This window comes from Oncorhynchus gorbuscha, unplaced genomic scaffold (genome assembly GCF_021184085.1).
Source record: "Oncorhynchus gorbuscha isolate QuinsamMale2020 ecotype Even-year unplaced genomic scaffold, OgorEven_v1.0 Un_scaffold_537, whole genome shotgun sequence".
Taxonomy (NCBI): domain Eukaryota; kingdom Metazoa; phylum Chordata; class Actinopteri; order Salmoniformes; family Salmonidae; genus Oncorhynchus; species Oncorhynchus gorbuscha.
This window is the reverse complement of record NW_025745361.1, coordinates 346,496-371,495: the sequence shown is the minus strand read 5'-3', so window position 1 is coordinate 371,495 and position 25,000 is coordinate 346,496. Positions and strand designations below refer to the sequence as shown.

The following is a 25,000-nucleotide window of genomic DNA, read 5'->3' as shown; positions in this document are numbered from 1 at the left end:
CACGGCCGTTCCCTCTCTTGCCCTGGGGCAGCAGGGTAGCCTAGTGGTTAGAGCGTTGGGCCAGTAACCGATAGGTTGTTATCACGGCCGTTCCCTCTCTTGCCCTGGGGCAGCAGGGTAGCCTAGTGGTTAGAGCGTTGGGCCAGTAACCGATAGGTTGTTATCACGGCCGTTCCCTCTCTTGCCCTGGGGCAGCAGGGTAGCCTAGTGGTTAGAGCGTTGGGCCAGTAACCGATAGGTTGTTATCACGGCCGTTCCCTCTCTTGCCCTGGGGCAGCAGGGTAGCCTAGTGGTTAGAGCGTTGGGCCAGTAACCGATAGGTTGTTATCACGGCCGTTCCCTCTCTTGCCCTGGGGCAGCAGGGTAGCCTAGTGGTTAGAGCGTTGGGCCGGTAACCGATAGGTTGTTATCACGGCCGTTCCCTCTCTTGCCCTGGGGCAGCAGGGTAGCCTAGTGGTTAGAGCGTTGGGCCAGTAACCGATAGGTTGTTATCACGGCCGTTCCCTCTCTTGCCCTGGGGCAGCAGGGTAGCCTACTAGTGGTTAGAGCGTTGGGCCAGTAACCGATAGGTTGTTATCACGGCCGTTCCCTCTCTTGCCCTGGGGCAGCAGGGTAGCCTAGTGGTTAGACCGTTGGGCCGGTAACCGATAGGTTGTTATCACGGCCGTTCCCTCTCTTGCCCTGGGGCAGCAGGGTAGCCTAGTGGTTAGAGCGTTGGGCCAGTAACCGATAGGTTGTTATCACGGCCGTTCCCTCTCTTGCCCTGGGGCAGCAGGGTAGCCTAGTGGTTAGAGCGTTGGGCCGGTAACCGATAGGTTGTTATCACGGCCGTTCCCTCTCTTGCCCTGGGGCAGCAGGGTAGCCTAGTGGTTAGAGCGTTGGGCCAGTAACCGATAGGTTGTTATCACGGCCGTTCCCTCTCTTGCCCTGGGGCAGCAGGGTAGCCTAGTGGTTAGAGCGTTGGGCCAGTAACCGATAGGTTGTTATCACGGCCGTTCCCTCTCTTGCCCTGGGGCAGCAGGGTAGCCTAGTGGTTAGAGCGTTGGGCCAGTAACCGATAGGTTGGTATCACGGCCGTTCCCTCTCTTGCCCTGGGGCAGCAGGGTAGCCTAGTGGTTAGAGCGTTGGGCCGGTAACCGATAGGTTGTTATCACGGCCGTTCCCTCTCTTGCCCTGGGGCAGCAGGGTAGCCTAGTGGTTAGAGCGTTGGGCCAGTAACCGATAGGTTGTTATCACGACCGTTCCCTCTCTTGCCCTGGGGCAGCAGGGTAGCCTAGTGGTTAGAGCGTTGGGCCAGTAACCGATAGGTTGTTATCACGGCCGTTCCCTCTCTTGCCCTGGGGCAGCAGGGTAGCCTAGTGGTTAGAGCGTTGGGCCAGTAACCGATAGGTTGGTATCACGGCCGTTCCCTCTCTTGCCCTGGGGCAGCAGGGTAGCCTAGTGGTTAGAGCGTTGGGCCGGTAACCGATAGGTTGTTATCACGGTGGGAGGCCGTTCCCTCTCTTGCCCTGGGGCAGCAGGGTAGCCTAGTGGTTAGAGCGTTGGGCCAGTAACCGATAGGTTGTTATCACGGCCGTTCCCTCTCTTGCCCTGGGGCAGCAGGGTAGCCTAGTGGTTAGAGCGTTGGGCCGGTAACCGATAGGTTGGTATCACGGTGGGAGGCCGTTCCCTCTCTTGCCCTGGGGCAGCAGGGTAGCCTAGTGGTTAGAGCGTTGGGCCGGTAACCGATAGGTTGGTATCACGGTGGGAGGCCGTTCCCTCTCTTGCCCTGGGGCAGCAGGGTAGCCTAGTGGTTAGAGCGTTGGGCCAGTAACCGATAGGTTGTTATCACGGTGGGAGGCCGTTCCCTCTCTTGCCCTGGGGCAGCAGGGTAGCCTAGTGGTTAGAGCGTTGGGCCAGTAACCGATAGGTTGTTATCACGGCCGTTCCCTCTCTTGCCCTGGGGCAGCAGGGTAGCCTAGTGGTTAGAGCGTTGGGCCGGTAACCGATAGGTTGGTATCACGGTGGGAGGCCGTTCCCTCTCTTGCCCTGGGGCAGCAGGGTAGCCTAGTGGTTAGAGCGTTGGGCCGGTAACCGATAGGTTGGTATCACGGTGGGAGGCCGTTCCCTCTCTTGCCCTGGGGCAGCAGGGTAGCCTAGTGGTTAGAGCGTTGGGCCGGTAACCGATAGGTTGGTATCACGGTGGGAGGCCGTTCCCTCTCTTGCCCTGGGGCAGCAGGGTAGCCTAGTGGTTAGAGCGTTGGGCCGGTAACCGATAGGTTGGTATCACGGTGGGAGGCCATTCCCTCTCTTGCCCTGGGGCAGCAGGGTAGCCTAGTGGTTAGAGCGTTGGGCCGGTAACCGATAGGTTGTTATCACGGTGGGAGGCCGTTCCCTCTCTTGCCCTGGGGCAGCAGGGTAGCCTAGTGGTTAGAGCGTTGGGCCAGTAACCGATAGGTTGTTATCACGGCCGTTCCCTCTCTTGCCCTGGGGCAGCAGGGTAGCCTAGTGGTTAGAGCGTTGGGCCGGTAACCGATAGGTTGGTATCACGGTGGGAGGCCGTTCCCTCTCTTGCCCTGGGGCAGCAGGGTAGCCTAGTGGTTAGAGCGTTGGGCCGGTAACCGATAGGTTGGTATCACGGTGGGAGGCCGTTCCCTCTCTTGCCCTGGGGCAGCAGGGTAGCCTAGTGGTTAGAGCGTTGGGCCGGTAACCGATAGGTTGGTATCACGGTGGGAGGCCATTCCCTCTCTTGCCCTGGGGCAGCAGGGTAGCCTAGTGGTTAGAGCGTTGGGCCGGTAACCGATAGGTTGTTATCACGGTGGGAGGCCGTTCCCTCTCTTGCCCTGGGGCAGCAGGGTAGCCTAGTGGTTAGAGCGTTGGGCCAGTAACCGATAGGTTGTTATCACGGCCGTTCCCTCTCTTGCCCTGGGGCAGCAGGGTAGCCTAGTGGTTAGAGCGTTGGGCCGGTAACCGATAGGTTGGTATCACGGTGGGAGGCCATTCCCTCTCTTGCCCTGGGGCAGCAGGGTAGCCTAGTGGTTAGAGCATTGGGCCAGTAACCGATAGGTTGTTATCACGGCCGTTCCCTCTCTTGCCCTGGGGCAGCAGGGTAGCCTAGTGGTTAGAGCGTTGGGCCGGTAACCGATAGGTTGGTATCACGGTGGGAGGCCATTCCCTCTCTTGCCCTGGGGCAGCAGGGTAGCCTAGTGGTTAGACCGTTGGGCCGGTAACCGATAGGTTGTTATCACGGTGGGAGGCCGTTCCCTCTCTTGCCCTGGGGCAGCAGGGTAGCCTAGTGGTTAGAGCGTTGGGCCGGTAACCGATAGGTTGGTATCACGGTGGGAGGCCGTTCCCTCTCTTGCCCTGGGGCAGCAGGGTAGCCTAGTGGTTAGAGCGTTGGGCCGGTAACCGATAGGTTGTTATCACGGTGGGAGGCCGTTCCCTCTCTTGCCCTGGGGCAGCAGGGTAGCCTAGTGGTTAGAGCGTTGGGCCGGTAACCGATAGGTTGTTATCACGGCCTTTCCCTCTCTTGCCCTGGGGTTTATACTTGTAGAAACGCAATGTTCGGCAGTGGCCAACTACTTGACTTTGAGCCAATCAGAGAGCACGAACGTCCACTCAGGGGATCTCACTGGAGTGACAAGAAAAAGGGAAAGGAGGGTGCTTTTCCCCAGGGTGCTCCTCCCAGGGTGCTCCTCCCAGGGTGCTCCTCCCAGGGTGCTCTTCCCAGGGTGCTTTTCCCAGGGTGCTTTTCCCAGGGTGCTCCTCCCAGGGTGCTCTTCCCAGGGTGCTTTTCCCAGGGTGCTCCTCCCAGGGTGCTTTTCCCAGGGTGCTCCTCCCAGGGTGCTTTTCCCAGGGTGCTCCTCCCAGGGTGCTCCTCCCAGGGTGCTCCTCCCAGGGTGCTTTTCCCAGGGTTCTCCTCCCAGGGTGCTTTTCCCAGGGTGCTCCTCCCAGGGTGCTCTTCCCAGGGTGCTCCTCCCAGGGTGCTTTTCCCAGGGTGCTCCTCCCAGGGTGCTCCTCCCAGGGTGCTTTTCCCAGGGTGCTCCTCCCAGGGTGCTTTTCCCAGGGTGCTCCTCCCAGGGTGCTTTTCCCAGGGTGCTCCTCCCAGGGTGCTTTTCCCAGGGTGCTCCTCCCAGGGTGCTCCTCCCAGGGTGCTTTTCCGAGGGTGCTCCTCCCAGGGTGCTTTTCCCAGGGTGCTCCTCCCAGGGTGCTTTTCCCAGGGTGCTCCTCCCAGGGTGCTCCTCCCCTCTTTTTATCCAAAAACCAGACAATTTCATGTTGTTTTCAAGAGTCTTTACATATTTTACATCAAGCTACGGAGTTTGGTGCTTGAAGAAGGATTTGTGTTAGGTTTTATAATGTGCACTAGCTCATTACATTAATTAGCTAGCTAATATTAGCTTGCTAATTGAACCAGGAAGTTCCACACACACTTCATATGAAACCAATGGGCTGGTGAGTGCAGCACAATGCATACAACACAGTGCTGTACCAAGCTAGCTATCTAACAAGATGATGAAGAAATAATTTAATTCACTCTCCATTATCCCATACTGTCAGTGCCAGTTCGCTTGCTAGCTAATGTTAGTTTAACGGTTAGCATCACCATTTGCCAGTAGCACAAAGTAGCTAGCTTCTCCACAGACTCTCGGCAGCTTACAGGCAGCTGCTTCATTCAAGACAAAATATTTAAGTGGAACGGGGTATGGTAGTAGGTGCCAGGTGCACCGGTTTGTGTCAAGAACTGCAACACTGCTGGGTTTTTCATGCTGAACAGTTTCCTGTGTGTATCAAGAATGGTCCACCACTCAATGGACATCCAGCCAACTGTGTTAAACATTGGAGTCATCATGGGCCAGCATCCCACCTTGTAGAGTCCATGCCACAACGAATTGAGGCTGTTCTGAGGGTAAAATGGGGAGGCATCAGAGAGTTGGAGGGGGTTAACAGCGTTGATGTTGAGGAAGGAGATGAGGCATCTGTCAATGTTGTGGGGTGAGTATGAGGGAAGAGAGACATGAAGGATCTTGTTGTCAGACTATGTGAACGGGGAGGGGGTCAGACTGTGGGAACGGGGAGGGGGTCAGACTGTGGGAACAGGGAGGGGGTCAGACTGTGGGAACAGGGAGGGGGTCAGACTGTGGGAACAGGGAGGGGGTCAGACTGAAGGAACAGGGAGGGGGTCAGACTGTGGGAACAGGGAGGGAGTCAGACTGTGGGAACAGGGAGGGGGTCAGACTGTGGGAACAGGGAGGGGGTCAGACTGTGGGAACAGGGAGGGGGTCAGACTGTGGGAACAGGGAGGGGGTCAGACTGTGGGAACAGGGAGGGGTCAGACTGTGGGAACAGGGAGGGTGTCAGACTGTGGGAACAGGGAGGGAGTCAGACTGTGGGAACAGGGAGGGGTACTAGAACACACAGTCAAAACCCACCTGAAACACAACCTTCACCAACAGAACAAAAACAGAGAGAGAGTGGAGACTCCATGAGGCTAGCTAGGTTGTAACAGTCCCACTGTAACCCTAACCCAAGATAGGTTGTAACAGTCCCACTGTCACGCCTTGGTTATTATATTTTGTGTTTTTGGTATATGTTTGGGTAAGCCAGGGTGTGACATGGGTTTATATGTTGTGTTTCGTATTGGGGTTTGTAGTAATTGGGATTGTGTATGATTAGGGGTGTGTCTAGTTAGGTTTGGCTGCCTGGGGCGATTCTCAATCAGAGTCAGGTGCTTGTAGTTGTCTCTGATTGAGAACCGTATTTAGACAGCCTGACTTTCGCGTTGTATTTTGTGGGTGTTTGTTCCTGTCTTAGTGTTGTAGTCACCAGATATTTCATGTACCGCGATTATTTTCATTAAAGTCATGAGTAACCTACACGCTGCATTTCGGTCTGACTCTCTTCATTCAACAGACGAACGACGTTACACCCACAGTAACCCTAACCCTAGATAGCTAGGTTGTAACAGTCCCACAGTAACCCTAACCCTAGATAGCTAGGTTGTAACAGTCCCACAGTAACCCTAACCCTAGCTAGGTTGTAACAGTCCCACAGTAACCCTAACCCTAGATAGCTAGGTTGTAACAGTCCCATAGTAACCCTAACCCAAGCTAGCTAGGTTGTAACAGTCCCATAGTAACCCTAACCCAAGCTAGCTAGGTTGTAACAGTACCACAGTAACCCTAACCCAAGCTAGCTAGGTTGTAACAGTCCCACAGTAACCTTAACCCAAGCTAGCTAGGTTGTAACAGTCCCACAGTAACCCTAACCCTAACCCAAGCTAGCTAGGTTGTAAATGTCCCACAATTCCAGGAGGTGTTTACTTCACAAAACAACTGGCGAAAAGTAAACAAACACATCAGGAAAACAAACAAATCAAGTTCATGAGTAAATACTGTTCGCTAACTCTTAACTCACCTGTTTCCTGTACTTGTCTTTATCAACCAGACCCTGAGAGAATTGGTGCTGGGCTTCATCTCTGGCTCGGAACGCCTGCACACACACACACACACACACACACACACACACACACACACACACACACACACACACACACACACACACACACACACACACACACACACACACACACACACACACACACACACACACACACACACACACACACACACACACACACACACACACACACACCATCATTATACAGCTGGAGGAGGTGGAGAAGGAGAGAGACCAGGTAACACACACACACACACACACACCATCATTATACAGCTGGAGGAGGTGGAGAAGGAGAGAGACCAGGTAACACACGCACACACACACTGTTTACAATGCTTGACACAAGATGTCTCTGTTATTGTTGTTGTTGTCTGCGTGTGTGTGTCTCTCTCTCTCCCTCTCTCCTCTCTCTCTCTCTCTCTCTCTCTCTCTCTCTCTCTCTCTCTCTGTGTGTGTGTGTGTGTGTGTGTGTGTGTGTGTGTGTGTGTGTGTGTGTGTGTGTGTGTGTGTGTGTGTGTGTGTGTGTGTGTGTGTGTGTGTGTGTGTGTGTGTGTGTGTGTGTGTGTGTGTGTGTGTGTGTGTGTGTGTGTGTTACCTGGTCTCTCTCCTTCTCCACCTCCTCCAGCTGTATAATGATGGTGTTCATCCTGTTTCTGTACATCTCACAGTCCTTCTGTAGTGTAGAGCTCCTGAGCTCCAGATCCTCTTTCTCCTCAAGGTACTAGACACACACACACACACACACACACACACACACACACACACACACACACACACACACACACACACACACACACACACACACACACACACACACACACACACACACACACACACACACACACACACACACACACACGTCCAGGAGAGAAAGTAGATTTAATTTATTGTTATGCCTTTTAATGTGTAATCTGATTGATAACACAGACACACCCTCTTCCTTTATAGACACACCCCCCTGCTTTATAGACACACCCCCTGCTCTATAGACACACCCTCCTGCTTTATAGCCCCACCTCCTGCTTCATAGACACACCCTCCTCCTTTATAGACACACCCTCCTGCTCTATAGACACACCCTCCTGCTTTATAGCCCCACCTCCTCCTTTACAAACACACAAACACACCACATGCCTACCTGCTTACCTGGTACTCCCTGTATATAGCCATGTTATTACCTGGTACTCCCTGTATATAGCCATGTTATTACCTGGTACTCCCTGTCTATAGCCATGTTATTACCTGGTACTTCCTGTATATAGCCATGTTATTACCTGGTACTTCCTGTCTATAGCCATGTTATTACCTGGTACTTCCTGTCTATAGCCATGTTATTACCTGGTACTTCCTGTATATAACCATGTTATTACCTGGTACTTCCTGTATATAGCCATGTTATTACCTGGTATTTCCTTTCAGAAATGATACAGACAGAAGTCAAGTAGACTCAGTTGATTCAACTTAAATATCAACCAGATGCAGGATTTCTAGTAAACTCAACACTAAATTCGCTCAGCACTAGATTCTAATTCGCTCAGCACTAGATTCTAATTCGCTCAGCGCTAGATTCTAATTCGCTCAGCACTAGATTCTAATTCGCTCAGCGCTAGATTCTAATTCGCTCAGCACTAGATTCTAATTCGCTCAGCGCTAGATTCTAATTCGCTCAACGCTAGATTCTAATTCGCTCAGCTCTAGATTCTAATTCGCTCAACGCTAGATTCTAATTCACTCAGCACTAGATTCTAATTCGCTCAGCACTAGATTCTAATTCGCTCAGCTCTAGATTCTAATTCGCTCAGCACTAGATTCTAATTCACTCAGCGCTAGATTCTAATTCGCTCAGCGCTAGATTCTAATTCGCTCTGCGCTAGATTCTAATTCGCTCAACCCTAGATTCTAATTCGCTCAGCACTAGATTCTAACTCGCTCAACACTAGATTCTAATTCACTCAACACAATATTCTAATTCGCTCAGCACTAGATTCTAATTCGCTCAGCACTAGATTCTAATTCGCTCAAAATTGTTCCATCTGTGAGGTGCACTTTTCAATGAACTTGTTGAGTGAAATTACTAATTCATGTTTGCTCAATGCTACTCAAAACCACACCCATCATTATCATATTTCCCAGCATTCTGTACTGCAGGTTGATTTTCAGAATTGTTTGTTTCAATACCTGTACTGTTTTATATTCATTGACTGCTTGATTAGTCTTGTGCTACAAAAGGTAAACAACACACTGTATTTCTAAACTAATCCAATCTGTTGGTAGTTGCACATATAGTACCTGTTACTGAGACGGTTGATCCAGTTCAGATGAATGAAGTAGTCTCATTAGTCAATCTTCCCTACCCCGGCAGTCATTCTGAATGCAGTTGTCAATTGTTGGATAACCTCAGTCTGGCTGTATTCCAGTAGGAATTACACATCACTTTGCAAGCCAGAAATATGTGACTTACATTTACATTTACATTTAAGTCATTTAGCAGACGCTCTTATCCAGAGCGACTTACAAATTGGTGCATTCACCTTATGACATCCAGTGGAACAGTCACTTTACAATAGTGCATCTAAATCTTAAAGGGGGGTGAGAGGGATTACTTATCCTATCCTAGGTATTCCTTAAAGAGGTGGGGTTTCAGGTGTCTCCGGAAGGTGGTGATTGACTCCGCTGTCCTGGCGTCGTGAGGGAGTTTGTTCCACCATTGGGGGGCCAGAGCAGCGAACAGTTTTGACTGGGCTGAGCGGGAGCTGTACTTCCTCAGTGGTAGGGAGGCGAGCAGGCCAGAGGTGGATGAACGCAGTGCCCTTGTTTGGGTGTAGGGCCTGATCAGAGCCTGGAGGTACTGAGGTGCCGTTCCCCTCACAGCTCCGTAGGCAAGCACCATGGTCTTGTAGCGGATGCGAGCTTCAACTGGAAGCCAGTGGAGAGAACGGAGGAGCGGGGTGACGTGAGAGAACTTGGGAAGGTTGAACACCAGACGGGCTGCGGCGTTCTGGATGAGTTGAAGGGGTTTAATGGCACAGGCAGGGAGCCCAGCCAACAGCGAGTTGCAGTAATCCAGACGGGAGATGACAAGTGCCTGGATTAGGACCTGCGCCGCTTCCTGTGTGAGGCAGGGTCGTACTCTGCGGATGTTGTAGAGCATGAACCTACAGGAATGGGCCACCGCCTTGATGTTGGTTGAGAACGACAGGGTGTTGTCCAGGATCACGCCAAGGTTCTTAGCGCTTTGGGAGGAGGACACAATGGAGTTGTCAACCGTGATGGCGAGATCATGGAACGGGCAGTCCTTCCCGGGAGGAAGAGCAGCTCCGTCTTGCCGAGGTTCAGCTTGAGGTGGTGATCCGTCATCCACACTGATATGTCTGCCAGACATGCAGAGATGCGATTCGCCACCTGGTCATCAGAAGGGGGAAAGGAGAAGATTAGTTGTGTGTCGTCTGCATAGCAATGATAGGAGAGACCATGTGAGGTTATGACAGAGCCAAGTGACTTGGTGTATAGCGAGAATAGGAGAGGGCCTAGAACAGAGCCCTGGGGGACACCAGTGGTGAGAGCGCGTGGTGAGGAGACAGATTCTCGCCACGCCACCTGGTAGGAGCGACCTGTCAGGTAGGACTCAATCCAAGCGTGGGCCGCGCCGGAGATGCCCAACTCGGAGAGGGTGGAGAGGAGGATCTGATGGTTCACAGTATCGAAGGCAGCCGATAGATCTAGAAGGATGAGAGCAGAGGAGAGAGAGTTAGCTTTAGCAGTGTGGAGCGCCTCCGTGATACAGAGGAGAGCAGTCTCAGTTGAATGACTAGTCTTGAAACCTGACTGATTTGGATCAAGAAGGTCATTCAGAGAGAGATAGCGGGAGAGCTGGCCAAGGACGGCACGTTCAAGAGTTTTGGAGAGAAAAGAAAGAAGGGATACTGGTCTGTAATTGTGACATCGGAGGGATCGAGTGTAGGTTTTTTCAGAAGGGGTGCAACTCTCGCTCTCTTGAAGACGGAAGGGACGTAGCCAGCGGTCAGGGATGAGTTGATGAGCGAGGTGAGGTAAGGGAGAAGGTCTCCGGAAATGGTCTGGAGAAGAGAGGAGGGGATAGGGTCAAGCGGGCAGGTTGTTGGGCGGCCGGCCATCACAAGGCGCGAGATTTCATCTGGAGAGAGAGGGGAGAAAGAGGTCAGAGCACAGGGTAGGGCAGTGTGAGCAGAACCAGCGGTGTCGTTTGACTTAGCAAACGAGGATCGGATGTCGTCGACCTTCTTTTCAAAATGGTTGACGAAGTCATCTGCAGAGAGGGAGGAGGGGGGGGTGAGGATTCAGGAGGGAGGAGAAGGTGGCAAAGAGCTGCCTAGGGTTAGAGGCAGATGCTTGGAATTTAGAGTGGTAGAAAGTGGCTTTAGCAGCAGAGACAGAGGAGGAAAATGTAGAGAGGAGGGAGTGAAAGGATGCCAGGTCCGCAGGGAGGCGAGTTTTCCTCCATTTCCGCTCGGCTGCCCGGAGCCCTGTTCTGTGAGCTCGCAATGAGTCATCGAGCCACGGAGCGGGAGGGGAGGACCGAGCCGGCCTGGAGGATAGGGGACATAGAGAGTCAAAGGATGCAGAGAGGGAGGAGAGGAGGGTTGAGGAGGCAGATTCAGGAGATAGGTTGGAGAAGGTTTGAGCAGAGGGAAGAGATGATAGGATGGAAGAGGAGGGAGTAGCGGGGGAGAGAGAGCGAAGGTTGGGATGGCGCGATACCATCCGAGTAGGGGCAGTGTGGGAAGTGTTGGATGAGAGCGAGAGGGAAAAGGATACAAGGTAGTGGTCGGAGACTTGGAGGGGAGTTGCAATGAGGTTAGTGGAAGAACAGCATCTAGTAAAGATGAGGTCGAGCGTATTGCCTGCCTTGTGAGTAGGGGGGGAAGGTGAGAGGGTGAGGTCAAAAGAGGAGAGGAGTGGAAAGAAGGAGGCAGAGAGGAATGAGTCAAAGGTAGACGTGGGGAGGTTAAAGTCGCCCAGAACTGTGAGAGGTGAGCCGTCCTCAGGAAAGGAGCTTATCAAGGCATCAAGCTCATTGATGAACTCTCCGAGGGAACCTGGAGGGCGATAAATGATAAGGATGTTAAGCTTGAAAGGGCTGGTAACTGTGACAGCATGGAATTCAAAGGAGGCGATAGACAGATGGGTAAGGGGAGAAAGAGAGAATGACCACTTGGGAGAGATGAGGATCCCGGCGCCACCACCCCGCTGACCAGAAGCTCTCGGGGTGTGCGAGAACACGTGGGCGGACACGTGTTGCAGGCTTGATGTGGCTTGTAAACCAGGAGTTTCAGAACACTGTTAGGGTGTGACTAGGCTCTCAAAGGAAGGCCTAATGATACAATATACTGTATGTCATGTACTGTATGTAATGTATGTATTGTCATAATTCATATTTAGAATGTACAGTATATTGGTTCAGAAATAGAAATCCTACTGCAGCTGGTTGCCTTGATATTTTGAGTTTGCTCAACATCTTTTTTTCCCCAGTGTGTGTATAACCTAATACTACTATAATACTACTATAATATCTTTGTCTCGTAGCTCCTCAGCCTGCCGTATCTCCTCATGCAGGTTGTACAGTAATACTACTATAGTACTACTATAATACTACTATAATAACCTTGTCTCGTAGCTCCTCAGCCTGCCGTATCTCCTCATGCAGGTTGTACAGTCTGTTGACCAGGTCTTGTCTGTCTTCTAACGCCTCCTGGCGGTCGTGTTCCAGAATGTCCAGGATCGCCTTGTCAGACGCAGGCAGAGGCCCTGGCTACACACGCACACACACAAACACACACACGCACACGCACGCACACACACACACACGGGTAGGGGTTAAGGGTTAAGGGTAGGGGTTAAGGGTTATGGGTATGGGTTAAGGGTAGGGCTTAGGGGTTACGGGTAGGGGTTAAGGGTAGGGGTTAGGGTTAGGGGTTAAGGATTATGGGTAGGGGTTAAGGGTAGGGGTTAAGGATTATGGGTAGGGGTTAAGGGTTCAGGGTCGGTGTTAGGGGGTAGGGGTTATGGGTAGGGGTTAGGGGTTAAGAGTAGGGGTTTGCGTTAAGAGTTTGGAGTTGGGGTTAGTAATTAGGGTTAAGGGTTATGGGTAAGGGTTGAGGGTTACGGGTAGGAGTTAGGGGTTACGGGGGTAGGAGTTAGGGGGGTTATGGGTTAAGGGTTTGGGTTTGGGTTAAGAGTTTGGGGTTGGGGGTTAAGGGTAGGGGTTTGGGTTAAGAGTTAGGGGTTGGGGATTGGGGGTTAGGGGTTAGGGGTTAAGAGTTTGGGGGTTAAGGGTTAGGGTTGGGGGTTAGTGGTTAGGGTTACGGGTAGGAGTTAGGATTAAGAGTTAGGGTTTAAGGGTTTGGGGGTAGGGGTTAGGGGTTAAGGATTGGGGTTGGGGGTTAGGGTGAAGGGTTTGGGGTTAAGGGTTTGGGTTAAGGGTAGGGGTTTGGGTTAAGAGTTAGGGGTTAAGGGTTTGGGGTTGGGGGTTAAGGGTAGGGGTTAAGGGTTAGGGATTTGGGTTAGGGGTGAGGGGTTAATGGTTGAGGGTAGGGCTTTGGTTTAGGGGTTGGGGGTTAGATGTTAGGTGTTAGGGGTTAGGGGTTAAGGGTATGTGTTAGGGGTTAAGGGTAGGGGTTAGGGTTAAGGGTATGTGTTAGGGATTAAGAGTTAAGGGTAGGTGTTAGGGTTAAGGGTTAGGGTTGGGTACCTGTATGATAGGGTTAGGGTAGGGGTTAAGGGTTGGGTACCTGTATGATAGATTGCAGCTCCTGCAGTTTGATCTTCAGAACCTCGTTCTCTCTCTCCAGTTCGAAGATCTGTTCTTTTCTCGGTCGGTTCTCGATGTCGTTCTTCAGTTTCAGACTCTGTTTTCTCTCCATCTTACATTCCTCCTCTAGCTTGTTTAGTCTGTGTTTCAGCTGGTCGATCTAATATAATAATGATAATAATAATTATATAATAATAATAATGTAATAATATAATAATGATTATAATAATAATGATAGTAATATAATAATGATATAATATAATAATATAATAATGAGTAATATAATAATGATATAATAATGATAGTAATATAATAATGATAGTAATATAATAATGATATAATATAATAATGATAGTAATATAATAATGATAGTAATATAATAATAATATAATAATGATAGTAATATAATAATATAACAATGATATAATATAATAATATAATAATGATATAATATAGTAATATAATAATGATATAATGTAATAATATAATAATGATATAATATAATATATAATAATGATATAATAATGATAGTAATATAATAATAATAATAATAATAATGTAATAATATAATAATGATATAATATAATAATATAATAATGATAATAATATAATAATATAATAATGATAGTAATATAATAATAATAATAATAATAATGTAATAATATAATAATGATATAATAATATAATAATAATAATAATATAATAATGATATAATATAATAATGATAGTAATATAATAATGATAATAATATAATGATAGTAATATAATAATAATATAATAATGATAGTAATATAATAATATTATTATAATAATGATAGTAATATAATAATAATAATAATATATAATATAATGATAGTATATAATAATAATAATAATATAATAATGATATAATATAATAATATAATAATGATAGTAATATAATAATGATAATAATATAATAATGATAGTAATATAATAATAATATAATAATGATAGTAATATAATAATAATATAATAATAATAGTAATATAATAATAATATAATAATAATAATATAATAATGATATAATATAATAATATAATAATGATAGTAATATAATAATGATAGTAATATAATAATATAATAATGATAGTAATATAATAATGATAGTAATATAATAATAATAGATAGTAATATAAATAAATAATATAGTAATATAATAATAATATAATAATGATAGTAATAATATAATAATAATAATAATATAATAATGATATAATATAATAATATAATATATAATGATAATAATAATAATGATAGTAATATAATAATATAATAATGATAGTAATATAATAATGATAGTAATATAATAATGATAGTAATATAATAATAATAGTAATATAATAATGATAGTAATATAATAATAATAGTAATATAATAATGATAGTAATATAATAATGATAGTAATATAATAATAATAATATAATAATGATAGTAATATAATAATGATAATAATATAATAATGATAGTAATATAATAATAATAATAGCAACACTGCAGAAACTATTACACTCAACGGAACGACTTGATTAGTGTAGTGTCAACAACGCACCCACTGCCAGCTGGCCTACTTCAGCAGTACTGTATCATTTTAATCATTTTAGTCAATAAGATTCTTGCTACGTAGCTTAACTTTCTGAACATTCGAGACGTGTAGTCCACTTGTCATTCCAATCTCCTTTGCATTAGCGTAGCCTCTTCTGTAGCCTGTCAACTATGTGTCTGTTTATCCCTGTTCTCTCCTCTCTGCACAGACCATACAAACGCTCCTCACCGCGTGGCCGCGGCCACCCTACTCTGGTGGTCCCAGCGCGCACGACCCACGTGGAGTTCCAGGTCTCCGGTAGCCTCTGGAACTGCCAATCTGCGGTCAACAAGGCAGAGTTCATCTCAGCCTATGCCTCCCTCCAGTCCCTCGACTTCTTGGCACTGACGGAAACATGGATCACCACAGACAACACTGCTACTCCTACTGCTCTCTCTTCGTCCGCCCACGTGTTCTCGCACACCCCGAGAGCGTCTGGTCAGCGGGGTGGTGGCACCGGGATCCTCATCTCTCCCAAGTGGTCATTCTCTCTTTCTCCCCTTACCCATCTGTCTATCGCCTCCTTTGAATTCCATGCTGTCACAGTTACTAGCCCTTTCAAGCTTAACATCCTTATCATTTATCGCCCTCCAGGTTCCCTCGGAGAGTTCATCAATGAGCTTGATGCCTTGATAAGCTCCTTTCCTGAGGACGGCTCACCTCTCACAGTTCTGGGCGACTTTAACCTCCCCACGTCTACCTTTGACTCTTTCCTCTCTGCCTCCTTCTTTCCACTCCTCTCCTCTTTTGACCTCACCCTCTCACCTTCCCCCCTACTCACAAGGCAGGCAATACGCTCGACCTCATCTTTACTAGATGCTGTTCTTCCACTAACCTCATTGCAACTCCCCTCCAAGTCTCCGACCACTGCCTTGTATCCTTTTCCCTCTCGCTCTCATCCAACACCTCCCACACTGCCCCTACTCGGATGGTATCGCGCCGTCCCAACCTTCGCTCTCTCTCCCCCGCTACTCTCTCCTCTTCCATCCTATCATCTCTTCCCTCCGCTCAAACCTTCTCCCACCTATCTCCTGATTCTGCCTCCTCAACCCTCCTCTCCTCCCTCTCTGCATCCCTTGACTCTCTATGTCCCCTATCCTCCAGGCCGGCTCGGTCCTCCCCTCCCGCTCCGTGGCTCGATGACTCATTGCGAGCTCACAGAACAGGGCTCCGGGCAGCCGAGCGGAAATGGAGGAAAACTCGCCTCCCTGCGGACCTGGCATCCTTTCACTCCCTCCTCTCTACATTTTCCTCCTCTGTCTCTGCTGCAAAGCCACTTTCTACCACGCTAAATTCCAAGCATCTGCCTCTAACCCTAGGAAGCTCTTTGCCACCTTCTCCTCCCTCCTGAATCCTCCGCCCCCTCCCCCCCTCCTCCCTCTCTGCAGATGACTTCGTCAACCATTTTGAAAAGAAGGTCGACGACATCCGATCCTCGTTTGCTAAGTCAAACGACACCGCTGGTTCTGCTCACACTGCCCTACCCTGTGCTCTGACCTCTTTCTCCCCTCTCTCTCCAGATGAAATCTCGCGTCTTGTGACGGCCGGCCGCCCAACAACCTGCCCGCTTGACCCTATCCCCTCCTCTCTTCTCCAGACCATTTCCGGAGACCTTCTCCCTTACCTCACCTCGCTCATCAACTCATCCCTGACCGTTGGCTACGTCCCTTCCGTCTTCAAGAGAGCGAGAGTTGCACCCCTTCTGAAAAAACCTACACTCGATCCCTCCGATGTCAACAATTACAGACCAGTATCCCTTCTTTCTTTTCTCTCCAAAACTCTTGAACGTGCCGTCCTTGGCCAGCTCTCCCGCTATCTCTCTCTCTGAATGACCTTCTTGATCCAAATCAGTCAGGTTTCAAGACTAGTCATTCAACTGAGACTGCTCTCCTCTGTATCACGGAGGCGCTCCGCACTGCTAAAGCTAACTCTCTCTCCTCTGCTCTCATCCTTCTAGATCTATCGGCTGCCTTCGATACTGTGAACCATCAGATCCTCCTCTCCACCCTCTCCGAGTTGGGCATCTCCGGCGCGGCCCACGCTTGGATTGCGTCCTACCTGACAGGTCGCTCCTACCAGGTGGCGTGGCGAGAATCTGTCTCCTCACCACGCGCTCTCACCACTGGTGTCCCCCAGGGCTCTGTTCTTGGCCCTCTCCTATTCTCGCTATACACCAAGTCACTTGGCTCTGTCATAACCTCACATGGTCTCTCTTATCATTGCTATGCAGACGACACACAATTAATCTTCTCCTTTCCCCCTTCTGATGACCAGGTGGCGAATCGCATCTCTGCATGTCTGGCAGACATATCAGTGTGGATGACGGATCACCACCTCAAGCTGAACCTCGGCAAGACGGAGCTGCTCTTCCTCCCGGGGAAGGACTGCCCGTTCCATGATCTCGCCATCACGGTTGACAACTCCATTGTGTCCTCCTCCCAGAGCGCCAAGAACCTTGGCGTGATCCTGGACAACACCCTGTCGTTCTCAACTAACATCAAGGCGGTGGCCCGTTCCTGTAGGTTCATGCTCTACAACATCCGCAGAGTACGACCCTGCCTCACACAGGAAGCGGCGCAGGTCCTAATCCAGGCACTTGTCATCTCCCGTCTGGATTACTGCAACTCGCTGTTGGCTGGGCTCCCTGCCTGTGCCATTAAACCCCTTCAACTCATCCAGAACGCCGCAGCCCGTCTGGTGTTCAACCTTCCCAAGTTCTCTCACGTCACCCCGCTCCTCCGTTCTCTCCACTGGCTTCCAGTTGAAGCTCGCATCCGCTACAAGACCATGGTGCTTGCCTACGGAGCTGTGAGGGGAACGGCACCTCAGTACCTCCAGGCTCTGATCAGGCCCTACACCCAAACAAGGGCACTGCGTTCCTCCACCTCTGGCCTGCTCGCCTCCCTACCACTGAGGAAGTACAGCTCCCGCTCAGCCCAGTCAAAACTGTTCGCTGCCCTGGCCCCCCAATGGTGGAACAAACTCCCTCACGACGCCAGGACAGCGGAGTCAATCACCACCTTCCGGAGACACCTGAAACCCCACCTCTTTAAGGAATACCTAGGATAGGTTAAGTAATCCCTCTCACCCCACCCCCCCTAAGTTTTAGATGCACTATTGTTAAGTGACTGTCCCACTGGATGTCATAAGGTGAATGCACCAATTTGTAAGTTGCTCTGGATAAGAGCGTCTGCTAAATGACTTAAATGTAAATGTAAATGTAAATGTAGTAATATAATAATGATAGTAATATAATAATAATAGTAATATAATAATAATAATAATATAATAATAATAGTAATATAATAATGATAGTAATATAATAATGATAGTAATATAATAATGATAGTAATATAATAATAATAATATAATAATGATAGTAATATAATAATGATAGTAATATAATAATAATATAATAATGATAGTAATATAATAATAATATAATAATGATAGTAATATAATAACAATATAATAATGATAGTAATATAATAATGATAGTAATATAATAATAATAATATAATAATGATAATATAATAATAATATAATAATGATAGTAATATAATAATGATAGTAATATAATAATGATAGTAATATAATAATGATAGTAATATAATAATAATAATATAATAATGATAATATAATAATAATATAATAATGATAGTAATATAATAATAATAATATAATAATGATAGTAATATAATAATGATAGTAATATAATAATGATACTAATATAATAATGATATAATAATGATAGTAATATAATAATGATAGTAATATAATAATAATATAATAATGATAGTAATATAATAATAATATAATAATGATAGTAATATAATAATGATAGTAATATAATAATAATAATAATATAATAATGATAGTAATATAATAATGATAGTAATATAATAATGATATAATAATGATAGTAATATAATAATAATAATATAATAATGATAATAATATAATAATGATAGTAATATAATAATGATATAATAATGATAGTAATATAATAATGATATAATAATGATAGTAATATAATAATGATATAATAATGATAGTAATATAATAATGATAATAATATAATAATGATAGTAATATAATAATGATAGTAATATAATAATGATAGTAATATAATAATGATATAATAATGATAGTAATATAATAATGATAGTAATATAATAATAATATAATAATGATAATAATATAATAATGATAGTAATATAATAATGATAGTAATATAATAATGATAGTAATATAATAATGATAGTAATATAATAATAATATAATAATGATAGTAATATAATAATGATAGTAATATAATAATGATAGTAATATAATAATGATAGTAATATAATAATGATAGTAATATAATAATGATAGTAATATAATAATAATATAATAATGATAGTAATATAATAATGATAGTAATATAATAATAATATAATAATGATAGTAATATAATAATAATATGATAATGATAGTAATATAATAATGATAGTAATATAATAATAATATATATAATATAATAATAATATAATAATGATAGTAATATAATAATGATAGTAATATAATAATAATATAAGAATGATAGTAATATAATAATGATAATAATATAATAATAATATAATAATGATAGTAATATAATAATGATAGTAATATAATAATAATATAATAATGATAGTAATATAATAATGATAGTAATATAATAATAATAATATAATAATGATAGTAATATAATAATGATAGTAATATAATAATAATATAATAATGATAGTAATATAATAATGATAGTAATAATATAATAAATAATATAATAATAATATAATAATGATAGTAATATAATAATAATATAATAATGATAGTAATATAATAATGATAGTAATATAATAATAATATAATAATGATAGTAATATAATAATGATAGTAATATAATAATAATATAAGAATGATAGTAATATAATAATAATAATAATATAATAATGATAGTAATATAATAATAATAATAATATAATAATGATAGTAATATAATAATGATAGTAATATAATAATAATAATATAATAATGATAGTAATATAATAATGATAGTAATATAATAATAATATAATAATGATAGTAATATAATAATAATATAATAATGATAGTAATATAATAATAATATAATAATAATATAATAATGATAGTAATATAATAATGATACAATAATGATAGTAATATAATAATATTATTATAATAATGATAGTAATATAATAATAATAATAATATAATAATGATAGTAATATAATAATAATATAATAATGATAGTAATATAATAATAATATAATAATAATATAATAATGATAGTAATATAATAATGATAGTAATATAATAATAATATAATAATGATAGTAATATAATAATAATAGTAATATAATAATAATATAATAATAATATAATAATGATAGTAATATAATAATAATATAATAATGATAGTAATATAATAATAATATAATAATAATATAATAATGATAGTAATATAATAATATAATAATATAGTAATATAATAATATTATTATAATAATGATAGTAATGTAATAATATTATTATAATAATGATAGTAATATAATAATAATATAATAATGATAGTAATATAATAATATTATTATAATGATAGTAATATAATAATATATAATAATGATAATAATATAATAATGATATAATAATGATAGTAATATAATAATAATATAATAATAATAATATAATAATAATATAATAATAATAATAATAATAATATAGTATTATAATAATATTATAATATAATAATGATAATAATGATAATAATATTATAATATAATAATAATAATGATAGTAATATAATAATGATATAATATAATAATATAATAATATAATAATATAATAATGATATAATATAATAATATAATAATATAATAATATAATAATGATATAATATAATAATAATAATGATTATAATAATAATATACAGCGGGACTGAAGCTGTTCAATCTTCACAAAGAGAGATGAGGTGTGTATCATTTCTGAATTGTGAATCAACCCCTAGTCCCTGATCCTGACGTCTAATATAATAATGTGTGTAATTATAATAATATACAGTGTGTTCAATCTTCACAAAGAGAGATGAGGTGTGTATCATTTCTGAATTGTGAATCAACCCCTAGTCCCTGATCCTGACGTGTGTGTGTGTGTGTGTGTGTGTGTGTGTGTGTGTGTGTGTGTGTGTGTGTGTGTGTGTGTGTGTGTGTGTGTGTGTGTGTGTGTGTGTGTGTGTGTGTGTGTGTGTGTGTGTGTGTGTGTGTGTGTGTGTGTGTGTGTGTGTGTGTACCTCCAGCTGCAGGTCCCTGCTCCTCATCACAGCCATGTTCTTCTCCTCGCTGAGCGTTGCATACCGCATGGCCAGTTTATAGTTCTCATCCTTCACCCTCAGTAGCTCATCATTGTAGTTGTTCCTATCTTCCTTCATCTTGTTGTATCCTGGAATATACAGTACCAGTCAAAAGTTTGGACACATCTACTCATTCAATTTTTTTTTTTTTTACTATTTTCAACAATGTAGAATATTAGTGAAGACATTAAACTATGAAATAGCATATATGGATTAAAAATATATATATATTTTATATTTAGATTCTTCACAGTAGCCACCCTTTGCCTTGATGACAGCTTTGCACACTCTTGGCATTCTCTCAACCAGCTTCACCTGGAATGCTTTTCAAACAGCCTTGAAGGAGTTCCCATATATTTTTAGCACTTGTTGGCTGCTTTTCCTTCACTCTGCGATCCAACTCCTCCCAAAACTTCTCAATTGGGTTGAGGTTGGGTGATTGTCGAGGCCAGGGCATCTGATGCAGCACTCCATCACTCTCCATCTTGTTCAAATAGCCCCCACACCATCACATGGTGGCATACTGCTGGAGAATGCTGTGGTAGCCATGCTGGTTGAGTGTGCCTTGAATTCTAAATAAATCATGACATTGTCACCAGCAAAGCACCCCCACACCACCACACCTCCTCCTCCATGCTTCACGACGGGAACCACACGTGCAGAGATCATCCGTTCACCTACTCTGCGTCTCACAAAGACACAGAGGTTGGAAACAAAAATCTCAAATTTGTCATAAGACCAAAGGACAGATTTCCACTGCTCGTGTTTCTTGGCCCAAGCAAGTCTCTTCTTCTTATTGATGCCCTTTTGTAGTGGTTTCCTTGCAGCAATTTGACCATGAAGGCCTGATTCACGCAGTCTCCTCTGAACAGTTGATGGTGGGATGTGTCTGTTACTTGAACACTGTGAAGCATTTATTTGGGCTGCAATCTGAGGTGCAGGTAACCCTGTGTCTTCCTTTTCTGTCCTCATGAGAGTCAATTTCATCATAGTGTTTGATGGTTTTTGCAACTGCGCTTGAATAAACTTTCAAAGTTCTTAACATTTTCCAGATTGACTGACGTTGTGTTTTCTGTAAAGACCTTAGTGATCACTGTTTTACAGCCTGTGTTCATAATGGCTGCTCAGTGAAACGACCTGTCCTGACTTGTCATAGACGCCAAAAAATCAGCTTGATCTGACACTTGGACCATCTTTATTGATATTTTCAGTTAACAAATACGCACCATAAAGGAAAATGAGAATTAAAAACAGGTTCAGCCCCTGGCTCGACCGTGATCTGGCAGAGTTACACCTCCTCAAGAATTCTATTTGGCAAATTGCTCAGCACACGAATTGTCACGTTCTGACCATAGTTCTGTTATTTTATTCTTTGTTTTAGTATGGTCAGGGCGTGAGTTGGGGTGGGCAGTCTATGTTTGTTTTTCTATGTTGGTTTTTGTGTTCGGCCCAGTATGGTTCTCAATCAGAGGCAGGTGTCGTTAGTTGTCTCTGATTGAGAATCATACCTGGTTGTCTCTGAGGTTAGCCTGGTTGTTTCTGATTGAGAATCATACTTAGGTTGCCTGGTTGTTGCCTCTCTGATTGAGAATCATACTTAGGTTGCTGATTGAGAATCTGGTTGTCTCTGATTGAGAATCATACTTAGGTTGCCTGGTTGTCTCTGATTGAGAATCATACTTAGGTTGCCTGGTTGTCTCTGATTGAGAATCATACTTAGGTTGCCTGGTTGTCTCTGATTGAGAATCATACTTAGGTTGCCTGGTTGTCTCTGATTGAGAATCATACTTAGGTTGCCTGGTTGTCTCTGATTGAGAATCATACTTAAGTAGCCTGGTTTTCTCTGATTGAGAATCATACTTAGGTAGCCTGGTTGTCTCTGATTGAGAATCATACTTAGGTTGCCTGGTTGTCTCTGATTGAGAACCCTACTTAGGTTGCCTGGTTGTCTCTGATTGAGAACCATACTTAGGTAGCCTGGTTGTCTCTGATTGAGAATCATACTTAGGTAGCCTGGTTGTCTCTGATTGAGAATCATACTTAGGTTGCCTGGTTGTCTCTGATTGAGAACCATACTTACAGCCTGGTTGTCTCTGATTGAGAACCCTACTTAGGTAGCCTGGTTGTCTCTGATTGAGAACCCTACTTAGGTAGCCTGGTTGTCTCTGATTGAGAACCCTACTTACAGCCTGGTTGTCTCTGATTGAGAACCCTACTTAGGTAGCCTGGGTTTCACTGTTGGTTTGTGGGTGTTTGTTTTCCGTGTGAGTGTTTGGTCCTGTTTCGGTTTTGTATATTTCACGTTTATTGTTTTGTATTTCAGTGTTCAGTTCGTTTCATTAAACATCATGAACACTTACCACGCTGCACTTTGGTCCGATCCAAGAGGAGGAAAACCCTTACATGAATACTCAGGCTGACTTGTTCAGGCAAATGAGAAATAAGGGCACTGTTCAAATCATTTCTATGAGTATAACAGAACTGATATGGCAGGTGAAAATCAGAGGAAAATCCATTCAGGAAATGGGATTTTTTGACCTCCTTGTCCATTTACATGCTTTGCTATGGAACAATGAAAGGAATAACTCCCAGATTGCAGTTTCTATGGCTTCCACTAGATGCCAACAGTCTTCAGACATGGTTTCAGGCTTGTTTTATGAAAAAAAAACAAGAATAAGACTTTTTGGCAAGCGTCCACTTTCACTGTCACGATGACTGTGTGCACGCTGTAAGGTTTTTTTCCTTTCTATTGAATACGCTACTGTCCGGTTGAAATATTATCAATTATATAGATATTTGAGAACCTACGGATTAATTAGAAACATTGTTTGACTTGTTTTGACGAACTTTACCGGTACTATTAGGATGTATTCGTCTGCATGTCTTGAACGCCATTGAGCCAGTGGACTGAACAGAACAAGCCAACAAAACTGGGATATAGAGAAGGACTTTATCGAACAAAACAACCATTTATTGTGTTCCTGGGACCCGTTGGATTGCCAACAGATGACGATCTTCAAAGGTAAGTAATTTATTTTATTGTTATTTCGGATTTTGAGACGCCCGTGCTGCTTTGGAAAATATGACTATGCTTAATGTATGCGGGGCTCTGTCCTCAGACAATCAAATGCTATGCTTTCGCCGTAAAGCCTATTGTAAATCTGACAAAGCGGTTCAATTACCAAGATTCTAAGCTAAAGAATCATGTATGACACTTGTATTTTCATGAATGTTTAATATTATGAATTTTGTTTTTTGAATTTCGCGCTCTGCAATTTCACCGGATATTGTCGAGGTTAGGGTTAGGGTTAGGGTTCTTGTCCAGATGGGATAGGGCAGGCAGTGTGCAGTGTGATAAAGATAGCATCGTTTGTGGACCTTTTGGGGCAGTATGCAAACTGAAGTGGGTCTAGGGTGGCCGGCAAGGTGGAGGTGATATGATCCTTGATTAGTCTCTCAAAGCACTTCATGATGACAGAAGTCAGTGCTACGGAGCGGTAGTCATTTAGTTCAGTTATTTTTTCCTTCTTGGGTACAGGAACAATGGTGGCCATCTTTGAAACATGTGGGGACAGCAGACTGGGATGGGGATTGATTGAATATGTCCTTAAACACACCAGCCAGCTAGTCTGTGCATGCTCTGAGGACGCAGCGAGGGATGCCATCTGGTCCAGCAGCCTTGCGAAGGTTAACACTGCTATTACAAATAATAATAATAATAATTACAATACTACTAGTGCTAATAATAATACTAATAATAATAACAACAATACTA

The 25,000-nt window shown here is 43.3% G+C and overlaps 1 protein-coding gene across 1 annotated transcript in view; it reads right to left on the bottom strand.

Annotated features, from left to right (window-relative positions):
• The window catches only part of card11 (caspase recruitment domain family, member 11), a 173,422-nt gene that overhangs the window by 80,762 nt on the left and 67,660 nt on the right, over positions 1 to 25,000 (bottom strand). Inside the window, exons 6-10 of the mRNA XM_046333844.1 lie at positions 21,166 to 21,314; positions 13,209 to 13,388; positions 12,083 to 12,229; positions 7,037 to 7,162; positions 6,397 to 6,471 (exon numbers count right to left, since the gene is read on the bottom strand). Coding sequence (XP_046189800.1) covers positions 6,397 to 6,471; positions 7,037 to 7,162; positions 12,083 to 12,229; positions 13,209 to 13,388; positions 21,166 to 21,314 — 677 coding nt within the window. The remainder of the gene's footprint in view (positions 1 to 6,396; positions 6,472 to 7,036; positions 7,163 to 12,082; positions 12,230 to 13,208; positions 13,389 to 21,165; positions 21,315 to 25,000) is intronic.